The sequence below is a fragment of the Chrysoperla carnea genome, chromosome 2, assembly GCF_905475395.1.
Source record: "Chrysoperla carnea chromosome 2, inChrCarn1.1, whole genome shotgun sequence".
NCBI lineage: Eukaryota > Metazoa > Arthropoda > Insecta > Neuroptera > Chrysopidae > Chrysoperla > Chrysoperla carnea.
This window is the reverse complement of record NC_058338.1, coordinates 24596335-24616275: the sequence shown is the minus strand read 5'-3', so window position 1 is coordinate 24616275 and position 19941 is coordinate 24596335. Positions and strand designations below refer to the sequence as shown.

General features: G+C 27.9%; 1 protein-coding gene across 2 annotated transcripts in view; it reads left to right on the top strand.

Moving 5' to 3' along the window:
• The window catches only part of LOC123294229 (rho guanine nucleotide exchange factor 11), a 73588-nt gene that overhangs the window by 14998 nt on the left and 38649 nt on the right, over positions 1-19941 (top strand). The window contains exons 4-12 of one of the 2 annotated variants that reach the window (XM_044875344.1): positions 1031-1185; positions 2535-2756; positions 10668-11327; positions 17074-17206; positions 17352-17536; positions 17889-18044; positions 18171-18383; positions 18508-18794; positions 19749-19926. In XM_044875344.1, the coding sequence (XP_044731279.1) occupies positions 1031-1185; positions 2535-2756; positions 10668-11327; positions 17074-17206; positions 17352-17536; positions 17889-18044; positions 18171-18383; positions 18508-18794; positions 19749-19926 (2189 nt within the window). The remainder of the gene's footprint in view (positions 1-1030; positions 1186-2534; positions 2757-10667; positions 11328-17073; positions 17207-17351; positions 17537-17888; positions 18045-18170; positions 18384-18507; positions 18795-19748; positions 19927-19941) is intronic. The other variant, XM_044875345.1, reaches the window with a different exon arrangement.

Below are 19941 nucleotides of genomic sequence, written 5' to 3'. Positions count from 1 at the left end.
GGTGATCAAAAATTTCCAAATTCACTTGATTGTAATTGAGTTACATAGTTTTTAATGTAACCAAAGACTGGTTTTTAATCCACTAAAAGAGATCAAACAAATTAATGTAATAGTATGCTTTTCTGCTTTGAATGGGACAGTAACCAAGCGATTGTCCTGGACTTTTTCGGATCCGCACTTGTTTAAAATAATAACATATCTATAACCAGCGATAATTAAATTATATATGTGTTCTTAATATGGACCAGGTGTGTCTCGCCCACCCCAGAACCTTGACTTAGAAGTGAAATCATCAAGCAAAGACATAAACCACGATTACACAGTTTTCCTAGCAATTTTAATAAAACAAGAATTATTATGGTATTATTACAAGCACAAATTTAATAAAAATCAGCTTAAGAGCTTTTTTCGTAAATAATCCGTTTTAACTAAGTGCTTTTAGTTCGACAGGGTCTCAAAAAAGTATGAATTTAAATTTGTTATTTCTTTGTTTGTAAAAAATTAAATATCAAACGTTAATGTTTATGTAAAAATGTTGTTTTGCAAAAGATGAGTTTAAATTTTGTGTAAAATTAATATCCTTGACGATTGATAAACTAATACTATTTTCACAAAATGGTTCACAAGTTTTCCGAATTTTTGCTAAACCCTCGCTTTACGGAGTTATTGAACAAGGGCACTCATAAGACTCCATATATTTTTGCATAACTTTAACTAGTTATATCTTGTGATCCATTTAAGTGTTTAATCTTTCCAATAAATATAAAAAAATGTGGGGTGAAGTTTAAGTGATTTGGATAACAAACTACCTTATCCTAGAAAAGTTATTTGAATGACTCCTAAATTTATTTTTAAATTAAAAAAAAAGCCACTTTGACTTTCACAGAAATAATGCTTGTATTATATTAACAAGTATAGAACAGTTAAGATTCCCTATTAAAATTATTATTATTCATAAGTTTGATAAGATAATGATTTATTCAAAAAATCTAAATTTTAATTATGTTATAATGTTAATTTTATGTTATAGCCACGACCCATGTTAAGTTAACTGTCAAACAACATCCTAGAATGCTACGACCACACGTTGGATCTCCGGTACCAGCACAACACCAAAATTCCAGAAATTCAATACCCCATCATCATTTCTCATCGACTCAAATAACAGCTCCACAACCAGTTGACGTGAGTATCGGTTAATTGATTAAAATTTTCAATGACAATTAGTAAAAAATAATCGAAATACCTGGCATGTACTTCGCTTCTCAGTTAGTGTATCTAAAAATGTTATAAAACATTTTGGTGCTTCTCATAACAAATCTATGTGTGTTAAAAATATATTTTTTTTTGCTCTCTCTCACTCACCAACGAATACTTCTACCAAACTTATTAATGGAAGATCGAGGACTTTTTATAACCGTAAAACTGGGCATACGAATTTATTATAAATTATAATATAATAAAAATTATACATTTTTTGGATCGGATTTACGTTAATATATAATTTTTATGGAATCTAAAAAAAGTTAAAAATGTCTTAGAAAAATGTGAAAAATCACAATTCTTTATGTTAATGAAAATCACCGGGCGAAGCAGAAACTATAAATTCCTTACGAAAAGACAAAAAATCTTGGGTATTTTTCGGTCCGGCACACTGTTAACGGTTAAGACAATCATAGTTTCTATATTAAGAATTTTTCGACTAATATTAGACTAACTAATTTTGAATGGAAATCTTTTTTATGGTAAGCGAAGTCATGCATATTTCTTGGTGGGCAATATATTCGAATTAGGAAATTGCATGTCTAAATCAATCTATTGTTAAAAAAATTGATGATAAAAAGAATTATTGCTTGTTTTGTTAATTATATATTTTTGAGTTTTGTCCAACTTGAATGGATATTTGAATCTGAAAAAAGATGTGGATCATCACATTCGGAAGTTCACGGTAACATTTGAATGGTATCTATTAATAATTAAATATTTTAAAAATAAATGTTAGATTTATATTCATAAAATATCATTAAACTACCCAGGACATGACAAATCAATACTGTTTCAAAAAAAAAAAAAACACAACCAGAACTATGAATAAAAGGTACATCCAAAATAAATTTCTGAAATAATGTTTTCAACAAAAGTTGTTTACTATTTTATAAAGAATAACTTTCTTATTAAAAAATTTTTTCTTTTTCTTATCATTAATGAACATAAATTGAATTTTCAACGATCCAGAAAGTCAAGGTCAAATTCAATATTTGGGTAAGATTTCCTCAATTAAACGCTTTGCTGAAGTAATAGTGAAAATAATTTGAGGTCTCGATAACAATACGAATTCCGGTAGGATATGTATTTTTCTAGAAAGTATTATTTAACAATTATTTGACTTGCTTGTCCAGCTAAGTGAGCAATAGTTTAGTTTTGACATAATAAATCATACCATAATTGACGTGCATTATATGAATTCTGTATAGATCACTAAATGTTAGTTTTTTACAAATAATATAATTTAATAATACGATTTGTTTAAATAGCATGAAAAATTACGCCAAATTGAAAATGAACGTGTGCATTTAATTCGAATGATGTTAGAAAAAGCACAAACACATGTAGAAGCATTACGAAGTGAATTAGCAAGTCTTCCAACAAATGCAGATAGTTCAAAATTGGTTGCGGATTTACAAATTGCTGAACGAACCGTTGGTAAACTTCAAACAGAACTACAAACCTGCTTGTCTTTCACCGCTCATGATGGAGTAAGTTTATAATTCCTTTATTATTTCTATAATTATTATTTTTTGATTGTTAATAATGTATTTACAATAATGTGCTCCCTCCACCTTTATAATGATAATAATTTTCATATTTATTGTTGAAAACAACAATGCATTGTTTTGTTTAATACAATGTATTTAACATGTGACGTCAAAACATGATTTAATATCGTTTAATAATTATTGAATTATCGAGGGTTCCATATCATAAAATGCAGTTACTAGAAAAGATTTCGCATAATCCGATGCCACTAAGTTTTTCGTTAATATAAATTGTTTCTAACATATCTTTATAAATAAATACGGTTTATTCAAGTTTCCATATCAATTTAAGACGATAATATCGATAGATTATTCAACTACGATGCAGAATCATTTTGAATTTTTCAAAACTGTTATTAATTCGAATGTTTGAATAATTAATAAATATATTATTTATTTACGAAGCAGAATCATTTTGAATTTCTAATACCTTTTAACATTCGAACGTTATTACAAAGAAGGCTTCTCGTTTTCTGAAATATTCTGTTCTAGTAAAATTCACAAGCTGTTTTTTTACGACCCCGTAAATGAATTGAAAATTATTAATGAGTTCTCCTTTCGGATTACCAAGTGGAAAACTAGTCTAAACTATGCCAAAGAAAATACTGACCTCTCCCATAAAAATTCCAGTGTGTGACGATCATTTTTTCTTCGGGCGTTCACAATTCTCTTTCGAAAAGGTTTTTAAAACTGTATGTAACTTTCAAATCATGAAAAATAAAATCAATTTTTTTATAAAACTTATTTGCGCTCTTTGAATTTTGGACCAAAAAAAAGTTTATTCAACAACTTAATTGACTGGAAAGATCGGATATCAAATAAATTCCTAATTATTATTTATTTGAAAGATATTTGCTGTTATAATGAAGTAATACGAATAATAAAAATTATTGAGAAATTTAACACTCAGATTCAGACCTTGAATCTTTATTAAATGACTCGCAGGTAAAAAGCACGATAATTAATTTTTTTATCAAAGAAAAATTGTATAACTTTAGAAAAAAAATTAAAAACAATGTTCTTCAATTTCTTATTTTTGTTACTATATTCCGAGAACAAATATGGGAAAATCCCCGAATAACTTTAGTTGTAACAATCGATAATAATTTTGTTTCTAAAGCTTCAAAGATGTCACATATTTAAATATAAGATAAGAAGTATTATTATTTTACTTAAAAACACGTGTATTAATTTATATTAAAATATCATTAAAACAGAAACAATTGTCCTAATCAAATAACAATGGTAATTTTAATATAAATTCACATGCGCATTACAAAAACACTAAATACATTTGTTAACAATCAAATATATGATATTCAGTACAAGATTAACTCTTCTAGCCAAGGAATGTGATATATTCTATTAGAAAAAGTTTTTTTAAATAATTATTATCTATATTTTACGTTGTTGTTTATTTTTTATTTATTCAAATATTGTTCGAAGCAAAATAAAGCTCAAAAAAGACGATCATAATGATTCCTATATTATTATATTTGTGTGTTAGTTTTTCCATTGCTATTGTTTATATTATTTACATATGGTTTTTGGTGAAAGTTCAACAATTTCTTATAACGGTGACAGTAATTTTATTTATTTATTTATTTTTTTTAACATAACTTATAGAAAATTGTATAACTTGTTCAAGACAGAAATTATATTTTTAAAGTAGTGATTAGTACTAAGTTTGAAAATTCGAAGAGGTAATTCAAAACCTACTCACAAATATTTGTAAGAATGTTGAGTTTTTTTTCGATTGTCTCAGTTGCATGTTACTTTTTCTGGAAAATTGATCATTATTTAGTTTGAAAAATTTATTCTATGAAATTTTTAAATCACGGGATACTAATATTCGAAAAAATTTTATGCGGAATTCTTTTACATACAAGATAAGTTCGAAATATAATGTGAATTTGATAAGTTGTAGAAATATGATGTAAAACCAACAAATCGGAAAATAATAGTGTAAGATTGTTATTTTTTAATAAAACTCTTCGGATTTTCAACTTGTTGCTAGTTCAATGGTTACAAACCAGTTTCTTTAGATCCAATTTGTCAAAATGAGCCATTAATTTGATTCCTTTCATATTTTTACAAGAGTTTGTACTAGTCCAAGAGACTTTGATTAGCAAACTGTGATTCGGAGATCATATTCGCTTGTAGATCATTTTTCTTTGGAAAACATCGTAACCCCCTTTCTTGAAATCGTTAACCAGCTCGTTTACCGGATTTGCATAATCAAAACAAAGAATAATGACTGCAATATGCATTAAAAATTCTATTTCCAATTTTTTTCATTATTGACGAATTTATTGAGTAATTGAATTTCTGTAGGAAGTTTTGTCTGTGGACCACATGAATTTAAAATTGAAAGCAAATTGGAATTCAGGCATTTAATAAATCAATAAAAAAACTTCAAACTGTTTTAAAAAGTTTATACACAGCACGTTTTATGTTTTCAAAGTATCACCTTTCTAAACTGCAACATACTTGAAGCTAGCAGTTTTTGTATAAACTCTTAGTTTAAATTTAAACGCTCACGTACCTTCAAGGAGTAATATCTATGTCAGACGATTGATTACAATAATAAGACAAATATTCCGTTATTTTTTAATGCATTTTTGTAATATATAACACACAATTGGAACAACGGTGTTTCAATACAAACTGATATTTTTCAAATATTTTTGTAAGTTGATAATTTATAATTCATTTTTGCTTTATCAGAAAGTAGGGACATTAACCCTTATCACTCACACTTCCGAAAAATTACGTATTACTCACTTGGTATCTTATTTTATATGTAATTCATATAGCTTACATATACGTTTCTAACCCCCCGACGCAAAAGGAGGAGTTAAATATAAAAAAATATGCTGTTTTGCATTATATCTATTTTTATGGTGATCATTTTTTAAAAAGATTTTGGATCGAAACTTCCTGTTAAAATAATTATGAATAAATAATTAATATGACTCATTTTCTTAAATTCAAATGAATCAGTTTTAATTTAGTGCAATACGAGGATAAATAAAAAAAACTTTTTATTTAAATATGTTTTCTATAAGTTATTTTAAAAAAAAGTTTAATTAAACAATTATGTTATTAATTGTGAATTTAACTTGATTGTTAGTTGCTCTGTCATTGGTAATTGCGTATAGCTTGTGCAAAAATTATTTAATTGATGTAATAATTTAATTATTGAATTACGATTGTTTTGAATGTTTTTGCCTTTAATTTTAATTTTGTTGTTGCATTGTTGATGTTTTGCATTATTTAATTACATACTTGAATGCATTTTATCTGTTGTTATAATTGGTGAAACAATTTGAATGTACCTTTGATTGATATGAAACTCATGTAGAGCAGGTTCTGGAACGAGTTTAAAATATGAAGAACGAGATTCAATTCATTTTTATGGACCATTAGGAACCAAAAAACCCATGCCCCCTTATTGAAAATAGTCGCAATAACTTCATCATTTTTTAGGGAGGTGGAACAACGCCTTGCTTCTGATCAACATAAAAAAATTTTTAATGTTTTCTTTGTTACTCAAGTCAAAAGTTTTCAGAGATATTTTTACCAGCATTTGCTTGCTAATTCTTATCAGTACAAGATTTGGAATTGGATGAAGAATGGAATATTCGAAGATTAATTCTTGAGTCATCGAATATTGTACTTTGATTAAGGAATATTCGATAATTCAAGAGGTATAATTTAATCTTTGAAATTTTGTTTGATGAATTTTTTTGTATTGCTTAGAATTGGCAAGCAAAAAACTTCTTTTTTTTTGAGTTTGGGGTACAAAATCTTGAAAGATGATATTTTGACTTGAATAACAAAAATTACGTAAAAATTTTTTTCGAGTCGATTAGATACAAGATGTTATCAGTCAATAATCAGTTCTTTTATTTTGCGTATTCAACTCCCCTCAGAACCTGCTCTATTCTGTAAGCAATGTTTTTTTTCTTTAAATCTCATTCAATATTCTGATCAAGATAGTTATATTTTAATAGATTATATGATAGGAAATTAATATGAATTTACATCCTTATAAGACAGTATAAATATTAAATGATGTAATTAATATTGAAAATCAAGGTTATACGTAACTCAACATAATGTTTAGATTATTATATTTTTACATACGAAAAATCAGCTGGAAAGTAAATAATAGATAGAACCATTTTAATTGTATATGTTGTACACCGTATCCTGAATTCGTAAAACTTGGAAGCTGTTCATTCAATTTAAAAGCATATAGTTTACGCACGAGTATAGAGAGTAAACAGAAAGTCATAAATTGAAATTTAATATTCAAATAAACATTTTAGATTCATTTTAATTTAATTACAAGTTAGTTTATAACGGATGTTCCGTAATGACCGTATTAGGACATTTCAAAGTGCTTACGGTAATTTCAGTTGCCATCTACTTTGAATTTGAGCTGTTTAATGACGTCATAAAAAAAAAATTCGATAGATTCTAATAAACTGTTTTATATGTTTCATCTAAACCCGTATATCCGTAGGAGTAATAATTTTTAATAGATAAAAATATAGAAAAAAAAACTTTTTTCACAAAAAAGTTAACCTTGCAGTTAAATGTTTTATACAGAGTGTTGTTGTTAGTAAATCATTTTACCTAGCTCAGATGTACTTTTTTAAACATTTTTCAATTCTTTCTATTTCCTATAATTTTTTTAGAATAACTGTTACTCAGAACTATTTTGTAAAATCTATACGTTAAAAAAGAAAAGCACTAAAATTTTTAAAATATGTTATGTCAAAATAAAGTAGCCTAAAAAATAGTTTACAATCTTGAATATGAACGCTTAACGTTTTTTAATCGACAAACAACGAAGTCAAACAAATACCAAAATTTGTTTCACCAAATATTTTTAGTATGACTATGCGAAGGGAAGTAATGAACATAAATGAAAAGATTATCGACATAGGTGGTTATTGGTTATAACATGTACTTCATATTTTCATATTCACTAATTTGGAGAACATTTTTCTACCTTATATTAAAAAAACCAATTACTTCTTTCAACTTAATTTCTGTTCGCCTTGAAGCATTTTCAGCTTTCAGAAATTAAATAATAAATTCTAACACTCTGTATAAGTTATTCTGTAGTTTTTATGCAAGAAGTATATAAGAAAATCGTATATACTAATGGATTGCTGTTAAACATTGTATTGGCCGACATGCAATATAAAATAACCTTACACTAAATCGGCATGCCCCGTGAAATAAAAAAAAATGTTATTCCGATTAGAAAAATACATTTCGTGTACTGTAATTTGTATACGGTAGCTATTGTATTGCCAGTTTTACCCTTGTAAATGGAAAATACCATAAACTTGGAATTTAAACTCAATTATGTGTTGTTTGAAATAGCGCGTGATTCACAATGTAAAAGTTAACAATATTGTTATTACAGCTCATACTATTTTATCTGTAGGGCAAAGGCTCTCCACTCACCTTCCCGGTTTGTTCCTCTGAAGCCAGTTAAATAATGAATGGCAATTACTTTATAATATTGAATCTATGTATCTCTAAACCCTCTAAAATGCAAGTTTTGATACGGCGTACCCTGTTCAAAGACTCGTAAGGAAATTTTCGTTTTTAGTTATATTTCGCCTGAAAATATAGACTTATTCACTGCATCGAAGGTCAACAGATAGGGTTTGGAGGCGTGTTTCATGGCCCCTAGAACACGGTTTATAGGATATCTATCTACATTTATCCATAGGTTTGTTTTCTGAGCGTTTCCCAATGGGCTGATATTCTTAAAACCAGATGAAAAATCGTTTTTTCGATATATTATTTTAATAGCACATCCTTTCCAAATTGTGCTAGGTAGTTGAAAATTGGTATGAAAATTGAGTTAGTATCAAGGATGTGCCTATTGAATCAGCTTCCCATCATCCCTACCCCCAACTGAGATAAAGGGTTGAAAATCGAGATTGTCAGAGATGTGCTTTTTGGGAGTATTAACATCTCAACTCTCTTTCCTTCTTGTTATACCATAAAATCATGTTTTTAGTCCGTTTTGCATATCTCCACAATTCCTCCAAATTGAGCTAGAAGGTTATAAATTGAGTTAAGGTATGATTCCTATGACAAAAAGTTCCGGGAATATTTTAGGCTAAAAGTTGCTCAGTTTAATTATGTTTTGGATCTTATGAAGGGTGATATTAGGACAGATTCTTAATACAGATATTAGTACCCCATCACCCCCCTGAGAAAAAACTGGCTGTAACTTCCTTCCATGCATGGTCTTTGACAGCTTTAGTACTTTTTTAAAAAGAATTAAAACATTCTAAAGATAACTAAGAAAAATAAACAAATTTTATGAAATCAGAATATTAAGAGATAAAAACATTGCTTACATAATTAAAGGTTGGTTGCACCATAATAACATGATTCTAGATATATTAAAAATAAAAGTAATTATCAACCAATCATGCAATAAGTAATATTGCATCTATTGTATTCAATATAAGATAATTGAATGCTATTTCCAGTGACAAAGTAATACACAACACAGCTACAGGTATCAAACAATAATAAATACCTACACAATAAATCTAACATAATTTTTATTCAACAAAATATTATATATATATTTTGTAATATAATAATTTTAATGTTAATAATATTTTTTTTTAAATTCACATTTTCAGTTGTAAATTTTGTTAATGGCTATTTTGATAATATTAGTCAGATTTTTAGAATCAAGGAGATAAAGAAGATAGTCACAACTTGTGTTATTGGGATGATATTATTGTTCAACTAGCTTGACCCGTTGGAAAGAAAACAGTCTAGAGAAATTTACTTTCTTTATATTTATAGGCAATTTTATTACAGATATGATATGCACATTACATAATGAACATAATTAAATCTTAATATCATTTCTCTAGTCTGTTTTTTCTTAAGCGGGACATTTTTAAACCGTAAGTCTATTTTTCACCATGAAATTTGGTAAAAGAATTGGGAAGATCTCGCATACCTAGAAAAAACAGGCTAGAGAAATAATATATAAGGTCATTTGATCGAATACTCTGGTGATTAAGTATGCATCTCTAAGAAATGAATGGGGCCACATCCACATGATTGAATAAAGGAGGGGTTCGGGGTATGTAAAGCGTGAATTGGGTCGATTATAATTCTGTTAAAACTAGATGATAATAAAGAAAAAATAATTTTTTTAATAATATCTAGCGACCACTACTCCATGAACCATTTGGAGCTGCTTAAGAACAGCAGGAGTTTTTTTGATTTCAACGGATTTAAGGTCGGAGAGGTCGTCAAAGAAAGATTGACTCAAATGAGTTCATCTCCTCATGGCAAGATAGGGTCAAACTATCCCAACAGAGTTTCTAGGTTCTACATTAGGCGAACAGTATTTTGCCTGTCATTTTAGTATATTATCAATTGACCTGATTACTCAAATTTTCACATCAAACGTTCGATGTGTTATAATTTTGGCATTTATGTCGCCAGAAATAATCACATAATAAACGAAACGTATTTTTATTTTTTCCCCATGTGATTAGTGGAATTTAATAATTTCAACAAGATTTAGAATATAAACGGTACCCATGTTGATCTGATATTTAATTTTCTGCGTCTTAAATCACTAGGTTGGATGTAATGAGGGAAAAATTAATCTCCAATTTCGATTACAATTGGATAAAATAATTAAATTAAATATTAAAATATTTCATTAATAAATTTACAACTGATAACACAAAAAATATTCAAAATTTTTAATCTTCACATTTTCATTTCACGAACAAACTCTAACATTGGCTTGTCTGTCTTTTTTTTCTCTTACAGTTATCTGCTAGTTCCCATTCTCACACTTTACCAAAATCCTTAACAGTACCATCATCACCTCATTCCTCAATTCCACAATCAAAAAGTGCAACACAAATATTTGATACACCACCACCCTTGCCAAATCGAAATAAAATCAATGATTTAAATTCAGTGAATTTAAGTCGATCATCGACTCGATTACGTTCAACTGAACATTTAGATAACCATAAAAATTATCATCCACGTAATTTATATCACAAATCACCATCACAAAGTCCAGTTGAATGTAATCTAGTTGAAAATCAAATATACCATTCCAAATTCAAAGATTTGGATAATTCGGATATAATGCTAGCAAATTATCATAGAAAGAATCCGTTATCGCCAAAAAGTTCACCTGGCAAACATAATAAAGTCTCTAAACGTGTTAAAGGATCAAATTCCAATTTAAATTATGAAGGAACAAGTGCCAATTCGAATATCAACGAGCCAGATATTCCACCCCCTCTACCACCTCGAATTCCATTACTTCTTGATCCATATTTAAATAGTGAATCTGGTGGTGTTCCTTCCACACCTTCTCCTAGCGGAATCATCGAGCCCGATGCAGTTAACTCAATAAATAAACAAATGTCGTATCCATTAGTCGCCACATGTGCAGCGCTTGTTAACAATCCTGTAAGTAACAATAAATTTCAAATAACAATACAAGTAAGTTGGTGATACATTTTTAATCAATAATTTTTTTCTGTTTGAGTATATTGTGTGAATGTGTATTATTAAGGTTGAGGTCACACGGACATCAAAACTGGGGCACGTTTTCAACGTACATTTTTGCTATCCGTTGTTAAATAAACTGTTCATACGGATCTCATTTTTATCGAATTTAACAGCTTTATTTAACACAATATAATATGTAATTCTAAAAAACGTTTACTTATTCAGCATCCGTTGAAACCAAAGTGCGCTTAAATCAACGTTAGTGTGGCCATAGCCTAAATCTTTAATGTAGTCCGTGCAAGGGTTATTTACTACGAAGCTCTCTATTCTTGTCAATTACTCTAAATGGCGATTAGATTTATTTTGGATCTTCCAAATAATTTAAATCGTTATTTTTCGCAGAAAACCTAAAAGGAAATCACCGGAACGTAATTATTGTTGACTCTTTTTTTCCGAAAAGCAAATTGCAAGCAAAACAGGATGTCCCATTACGAAGGAAGTTACAACTAAGTATGTAATCGAATTCATTCCGTATTTGCTTTCTTGGATTTTGGCATTTCCAACAGACGAATAATCTATTTCGTTTGTATTTTATCGAATGTAATATTACAAAATTTCAAAAGGAAATGAGATTATTAATATTTTATTTCATGAAGACAACAAAATTTCGACACAAAAGAAAATTCAACTATACAAATACATACGTTTAAAAAACATAGTCAAGCGGAAGCTTGACCGTCTCATCGAGAGCTTCGTATCATTTATAAAAAACTGGGGATATTTTTATCTCAAAAAATATTAGTCTGAGGACGGGAGTCACAAAAATTTCATTTAAACGTATTTTTTCAGAATTTTATAAATAGCTCTAACTTGAAATCGGACTTTGGTTCCGTGGATACTTTTGATTGGTATGAATTTAAAAAGGATCGGTTTTAGAAATTTTGAGATAATATATATAACCTCTTGTGCCTTTCAGGATTAATATTATCTGAAAGGTACTGATTAATGATACATTGGGTCATAAGCAAATTTCTCGAATCTCGTGTTTCAAAGATTTCATTTGTTTGCATGTTAAAAGAACCTTGCCTATTAAAAAAGACAGTCTGTCATTCCTGAAATCTTTTAGGGATAATTACTAAAACATTTAATTTATCGGTTAAATGAATTATCGTTCTTAAGGTACGGAGCCCTAAATTATTTATACCGAATATCAATTTTGCGTTAATGATTTCGTTTTAAAATTTTCTTTTTAATGATTATTTGGCAGATAACTACTTTTCGAAATGAATATTAATCATAATTTTATTAAGAAGAAATAATAATACCTTGAATGTTGACTTGAATTTTAAAAATAAATATTTAGTTAAAGCCTCTCTCTTCGTTTTACAACAAAAAAATTAAAATATGATTAATAAAGTTATTATTTATTTTAGTTTATCAATATCCATTTGGTTATCATAACCTTAAATATTAGCAACAATATAATCATAACAAAAATTGTAAAAAAAAATTTGTATCACCAAATTTACTTGAACGTTTCTTTAATTTTGTATTTATTAATTAATTATTACGACATGCTGTACGTAATTTTTTGTGTATGTTGTTTGTTTGGCTTTAAAAAATGTGCTTTGTTTATGCTTTACATTGCTTTGCAATAATAATATAATACATAAAAGTTTATCGTTACGGTAAAAATTTATCGAATATTTCGAAGTTGTAAACAATTGTGTAATGTTTTTGAATTTGTTCGATAAATTTTTGCACGTATTACAGGTTAGTAATTATTTTTGTATAGAATATATCAATTTTTATATTATTATTTTTCTTTTAAAATTAAGATCTCAAGCGGTTAAGATCTCGACAAAAGTTTATATAAAGCGTAATATATAAGAGGTCCTATAAAGATGAATAGTTAATCTACCAAATTTTGACCGTTTGCAGAACTTTTTGCAGTAACTTTGGTTTATAAGGCAAGCGGCATATACTTACCTTACTCGAAATTACCACTGGCAAAGAACGGCTTTATTTATATTTGTAATTGAGTGTACACCATCTGCTTTATTGATATACAGGGTGTTCCGTGACTCGATGGTCATATTTTAAGAGCGTATTCTTTTCAAAACCCAACAGTTGAGGAGTTATATGCACTATTAAATGTAACCACTAAAGAAAACAGACATTGTTGAGTAAAATAGTTAAATGTTTTATTAATTAAAATTTTGTTTGGAATTGCTAACACAAATCTAATTAAAGTTTTGGTTCAAAATGTTTCCCTGTCTCACAAGACATTATTGCTCTGATAATAATTGAAAACGTATGTCTCTAAAGAGTATCTGGGTTGTCTCATATGGATGAAGAAAACCAGAGGTAAACTAATAAAAAGTATGGCTACAACTGCATTCATACGAGATGACCCAGATACTCTTCAAGGACCTACGTCTACAATTATTATATGAGCAATAATGTGTTGTAAGTCAATATGAAAATTTTAAATTAATAAACATTAAACTACTATACTCACTTAGTGCCCATAACTCCCCACTTTCGACTTTCAATTGTCCAAAAAATACGCTCTTACACTATGACCATCGAGTCACGAGCACTCTGTATATGTATGTACTAATGTAAGAAGTGCAGCAAGTGATCGAAATTTGGTAGGTCTAGGCTATTGGTATAGTATTATTTCATGAAGCGGTTGACTGATTCGGGAGTGGGAAGGATAGACATGTTAGCTTTTGCAGTTGTAAAATTAATGTGTAGCCGGCTGTATTTTTTAAATCTTTTTAGTGAAATATTTTTTCGAGACGAATCTGTCAAATTTCTCATATAGAAAAAATATTTTTAACAATGTTGTCGAGATCTTATCCAGAATCCTTAATTATAATATAATATATTGTAATTTGGAATATTTATAAGAATATGCCATCTTTGTAAATATTGCACTTTTAATGAGAAGTTTGAAGCTTGTTTTCTTGTTCAATCACGGTTTTTTGGAATTGTAAATACACAATACTTATTACACAGTTGACAGTTTGTATATGCAGGTGATTTTTCTAATCTAAAAAGTACAAATAACTCCAAAAACTATTATATAACTCATAAGTTATAAAAAAAATTTAAACTTCATTTAAAAGCCTCAGTTATTGGTGGATTATTTCAAAAGAAGTTCAATTTGGTTTTGTTCAATAAAACCCTATATTTTGTGAAGAATCGCATTTTACAGGAACATATATTTTTTATCAGCATAATTTTATTTTCATTAAAATTAATAGAAATTGTTAATGGTAGTTTCCTAAAAACTAGAGCTCCACATGTTTTATTAATAATAGGTACATTTTTTCAAATAAAATTTAAATAAATTAGTAAACCATTAGTTATTTTACGAATTTTTTTGACAATCGATTTAATTATTATAATTATTTGAAGTGAATCATTAACTAATCGTGACATGGGTGTGTGTAAATGGGAAATTGATAACGTTCTAACTTCCTTTATATATACAGAGTGTCCACATATGAGGTTGACCTCTATTGTTGACATAATACGAAGTTTTTTTGTTACAGTGGAACGTCGATAATTTGAATTCCTTAATACCCCGAAAAGTTAAAACTTTGATTTCTTAATAAGTTATGGAATATGATTCCATAATAAGTTATGGAATATGATTAGATAAGTTAAGTTCTACCTAGTGACGTAGATATCGTAAGGGAGGGTGGTGTAGAACACCAGGGCCCCGAAGCTCATAGTGCTGCCAAAGCTTTGAAAAGAAAAGAGTAGCCAGCTCCCGAAGTTAGCAAACCTCGAGCCCGTATAACAAGAACTTTTTTTATGAACATTAACAATAACATAACTTCTAATTCAAAACCCATTCTTACGTAATATTTTGTAAGTCGAAATTTAATACTAAAAATCTAGTTTTTATTATTTATTACAATTTTAAAATCGTAAATGCGTTCATTTTTATCCATTTTAAATTTGATAAACTGTGGGTTTTAGTGTAAATGATCCTTTTCTAACAACATATTACTATTCTGGAAACGAGATAGAATCTTACGTAAGAAGAGGGAGAGTTAAAAGTTTATTCTAGAGAATTTCGATAGTCGTTTTTTTAAGTTCGAAATATCTTGCTACACTAAACATACAACTGTTTTCATTATATGTATCACTATAGTACAAATCGAATCTCGTTCTCTTACCGTATAATATTTTAATGGAGCCAGATGCCCGAAACAGTACTTTACGACAGCAGAGTGAATCGAGCCGGAAAAGCAGAAGATTGATTTTTCTAATTCGGGTTGACTTATGTTATCTAAATACTTTTTTTAATTAATCTTATCTCGAATAAAAATATGTTTCCGTGGATTGTCTGTTTTATTCAAACTTTAGTTTAATATTACAGTGCAATAAATGAAATACGTATTTAAAGATTTATGTTACGCGTATATAATTATTTTGCTAAAAAGTTATTGCGTATTTTTGTATCAGTTTTAACGCAAACTTTATTTTCGTATTAAACTTCGTCCCAACTAATCTACCGTTATTGTTTAAGTGTTAAATCACCCTCTGTATAATAAGATTGTGTATATATAATCGAATTTTATTGATATTAATTTATTAATACATTTATAAATATTTTTAGTTACAATAAAATAATATGTAAATATTATTAAAATATAAAAGTGAGTTAAACGTATTTTTAATTACATTGAAATATTAAGTTTTAATAATCAAGTCGCTATTCTATTGAAAATGGTAAAAAATTTAGATCTTTTTATGTCTAACCACTTTGGATTTAATACGACTCCTGCAAAAATACAAAAAAATCTTTGTAAAAATTATTCTTTGATAATTCAAGAACATAAACATTTAATATTAATAAAATTAGAAATAGGCCTGATGTAAATATTTGAAAGTTTTCCTGGAATTTGAGTGAAACGCGACTAATTTCGTAGGAATATGCATGGCAATAAATATTCAAGATAATTTTTACAAATCAACTTCTGAGAAATTTTTTCATGGAAGTAAACATCAGTGTGATTAATTTGTTAATAAATTGCTAGAATTCGATAAAATTAATTGAATATTAAAATTTTTCGGTATTTCAAAGCCTGACAGTGAAAATTTTATAATTATTTAATTATTTATAAAAATTTTTAAAGAGCGAAATCCAATAAACCCGACTTGATCTTGATCCAATAGACCTTTGAATATATATGTCAAAAGATTCAAGTCAAATCGTTCCAAACATTTTTATATGAAAAAAATTAATTTACGAAATTACTTTTCAATTAAAATATTCCAAAACGAATTCTAAATGATTTAATTCAGGAAATAGTAACTAAAATTCGTGACTCTTGCTTTCTAAAAAAAAGTTGTCTCAGCTACAATTTGAAGACTTGCTAACCTTATTTTATGGCACTCAAATTGACGGAAAACTTTAAAAAGAAATTTTCAAAACGAGTACTAACATGGTTTTCATTACCTAATAACTTACAATTTCGATGCACAAGTTACCCTTTTTTCAGTTGATGAAAGTCCGTTGAATGCACTTAAATAAAATAGTATATTGTTCCGTAAAACTTATATTTTAAATGTTCAATGGATAATATCAAACCATATTGTGTCATTTAAATATAAAATCCTTGTTAAATTTTTCAATATATATAAATTCAATATCTAATTTACAATTATTTTACAATTACAGTGTAGTTCCAAAACGCCACATATTGTTAATACGCACCATCGTACTAATTCAAGTCCAGATCCATTGATTTTAAAGCCACCGCAAGATATGATGCAACGTTTAATCAATTCAGAATCAATGAGTGATTTGACAGGTTCGATTAATTATTTTTATATATTTGTTTATACATTTTAAGATTAAAAAAACTTGACGGGCATAATGCAATCAGCAATATTTTCGATATAAAATCACAAAATAGCAGGTTTGAAATAATTATTAATCATAATAACTTACTATAGATATGAAACCAATTCGATGTGATTCATGGAACATAGAAAATATTGGAGGACACATTACACCACCAGGAACGCCTCCTCCACCATATCCAAGTTCATATCGAGAAAGGAGTCCAAACATGCATCGTAGGAGCACAGGGGCAAGTAGTCAAAGAAGTTCAGGGGACCATAGTGATATTCATGAAGATGTAAGTATTTTATTTTTCTTACAAAAAGGAATTTCTCCAGACAAATTTAGTTCTTTATAAATTTATAATTCGTAAAAAAATTGTCAAAATCGATAAAAGGAAATCTAACTTAATCGTTTCTGTAAATTGTGTATCTGTTTATAAGCTGTATAAGCTTATAAAAAAATCTGATTAAAAAAATTATGATTTTAAAATAGTACCTTTATCACTCATTAGTAAAAACCATGCGTAAATTTCCCAATTGAGCATTATGATTATAAACAGTCCACGCACTGACATATAATTAATTATTACATCTAGTTCTTTTTATATCTTGAATATGTATTATATTAATGATAAATATTAATTTTAGCCTCCACCTGCATTTACTGATCATCCTCCTGAAAATATGCCACTTTTGCCTGATATTCCAATTGCATTACCATCAACACCAATTGTAGCCGCAAATAGTAATGTAACACAGAAGCATATAATTAGTATGGAAGATGAAATGTCTGACCAGGAAGTGGTAAGTTGATAATGTTTATTGTTATACTTGTGACTATTGAAAATTTATGTTTGTTTTGTTAAAAAATGGTATAAAAAATCTTTAAAAAAATTGAAATAATATATTTATGTGAATTTAAAATTTCAGGAGCAGCCAATAGAAGATGGACCATTTAAGTCGTTATCCCGTCTTTGGGAGCATTTAGCTCATTTAGCTGTATTTATGAATTACATATTAACAAATTGTGATCCCAGTAGCATTTTATTTTATTTAATAACAGATTTATATAAAGAAGGTAATGCTAAAGATATGAAAAAATGGGCATACGAAATACACTCCAGTTTTCTTGTACCTGGTTCTGTAAGTTTTAATATCAATGATTTACCTTAATTAGTTTTTAGTCACACTTAAATTTACCCAGTTTGACTAAATACGGATAGACCAATGGATTAACAAAAATTTCTAATTTCTTTTAATTTTTTAGCCATTACGTTTGAAAAATGTTGACGAAAATGTTGCACGAGAAATAGATGATGTTCTACAAAAAGAAGCAGATAAAGAAGAAATATTAAGAAAAGTATTTTTAAAAGCACGAGCTAAAGCAAAAGAAGAATTAAATGAACTTTTGGCAGAATTTCGACAAAAACGTAATGCTGGCTTAGGTACATTATATGGACCATCTGATGCAATTCTTGATGAAAGTATTCATGAAAAATCAGTTGAAAATAAAATTATTGAAGATGTCCTACAGAAAAAATTGACTCCATATTTGTAAGTGCTCATGATTAAATTTTTATATAGTATTTATTTTTCTATGATTTCATAAATCTTTAATAAAATTGAAATTTTATTAAAGAAACTTTCATAGAAATCCAAGTTTTTTAATTCTTTTAATTCATTATCGAAATTAGTTGTTTTCGCTTTAACGTACTTTAAATCCAAGTTTGTGGATGTTATTAATGTATACTAAAAGGAAACTTCCAATCACTTGCAATCTTTGTTTTATATGCGCTAGATAAGCCAGTTCATATATATTGCTTGCTGTTCGGTATAGTGAATTTTGAGATCGGTGTCGTGCCCAAAATATTGTGTCGCGTACCATTGGTTCGCCATCCCTAATATAAAGTATAAATTTTTCTTTTTTAACTTAAAGTATCTTTTTATAAGATTTTAAGTTCTTATGACATGGCAAGTTTTCATATGTAATATTATTCAAAGCTGCCATATGTAATAATAAAATTAATGCCCAGTATAAGTGTGCACTCTAGTTCATTGAGTAATCATTTTTCAATTGCCTTTTCCGGACTTCATTTCTATGCTGTCAGTTTTAATTTCACATACTTTGAATAACAGTGTACATTTTTTTGCGTAATTTCGCAAAAAATCCTTGAATAGAAAGAAGTAATTTTAACCTTGCTATGAATGGACATAAACTATAAAAAAAGATGTTATAACTAATTCACCTTCAATTATTATTTGCATATTATCATATTATAAATTTATTTTAAATGATGACAATATTATTTTCTTCAAATATTAATTGATATTAATAATAATTGTAAGTATTAAGTGTTAAAGAACTGAACGCAAAACGATAATGCTTGTAGTAGAGAGAAGGGTTAAAACGTATCAACTATCTATTTTCTATTTTGGGCAACATTTTAGAATAAATATTTATTATAAATATTAAATTATTATCTAATTTGTTTTTTATTTTTTTTACAGAGAAGACTTAGATCATGAACCTGTTGATCCTAGAAAATATACGTCTGCTGTGGCACTATCCACAGTTTTTACAAGGATATTTGGATTACGATTAGGTCATAGTGATTTAGAACGTCTTCCAAGTTTTGTTAGCCGTGATAAAAGTTTAAGGACAAAAATTATTGGAAGGAGAGGAAAGGTAGGTTTAAAATTA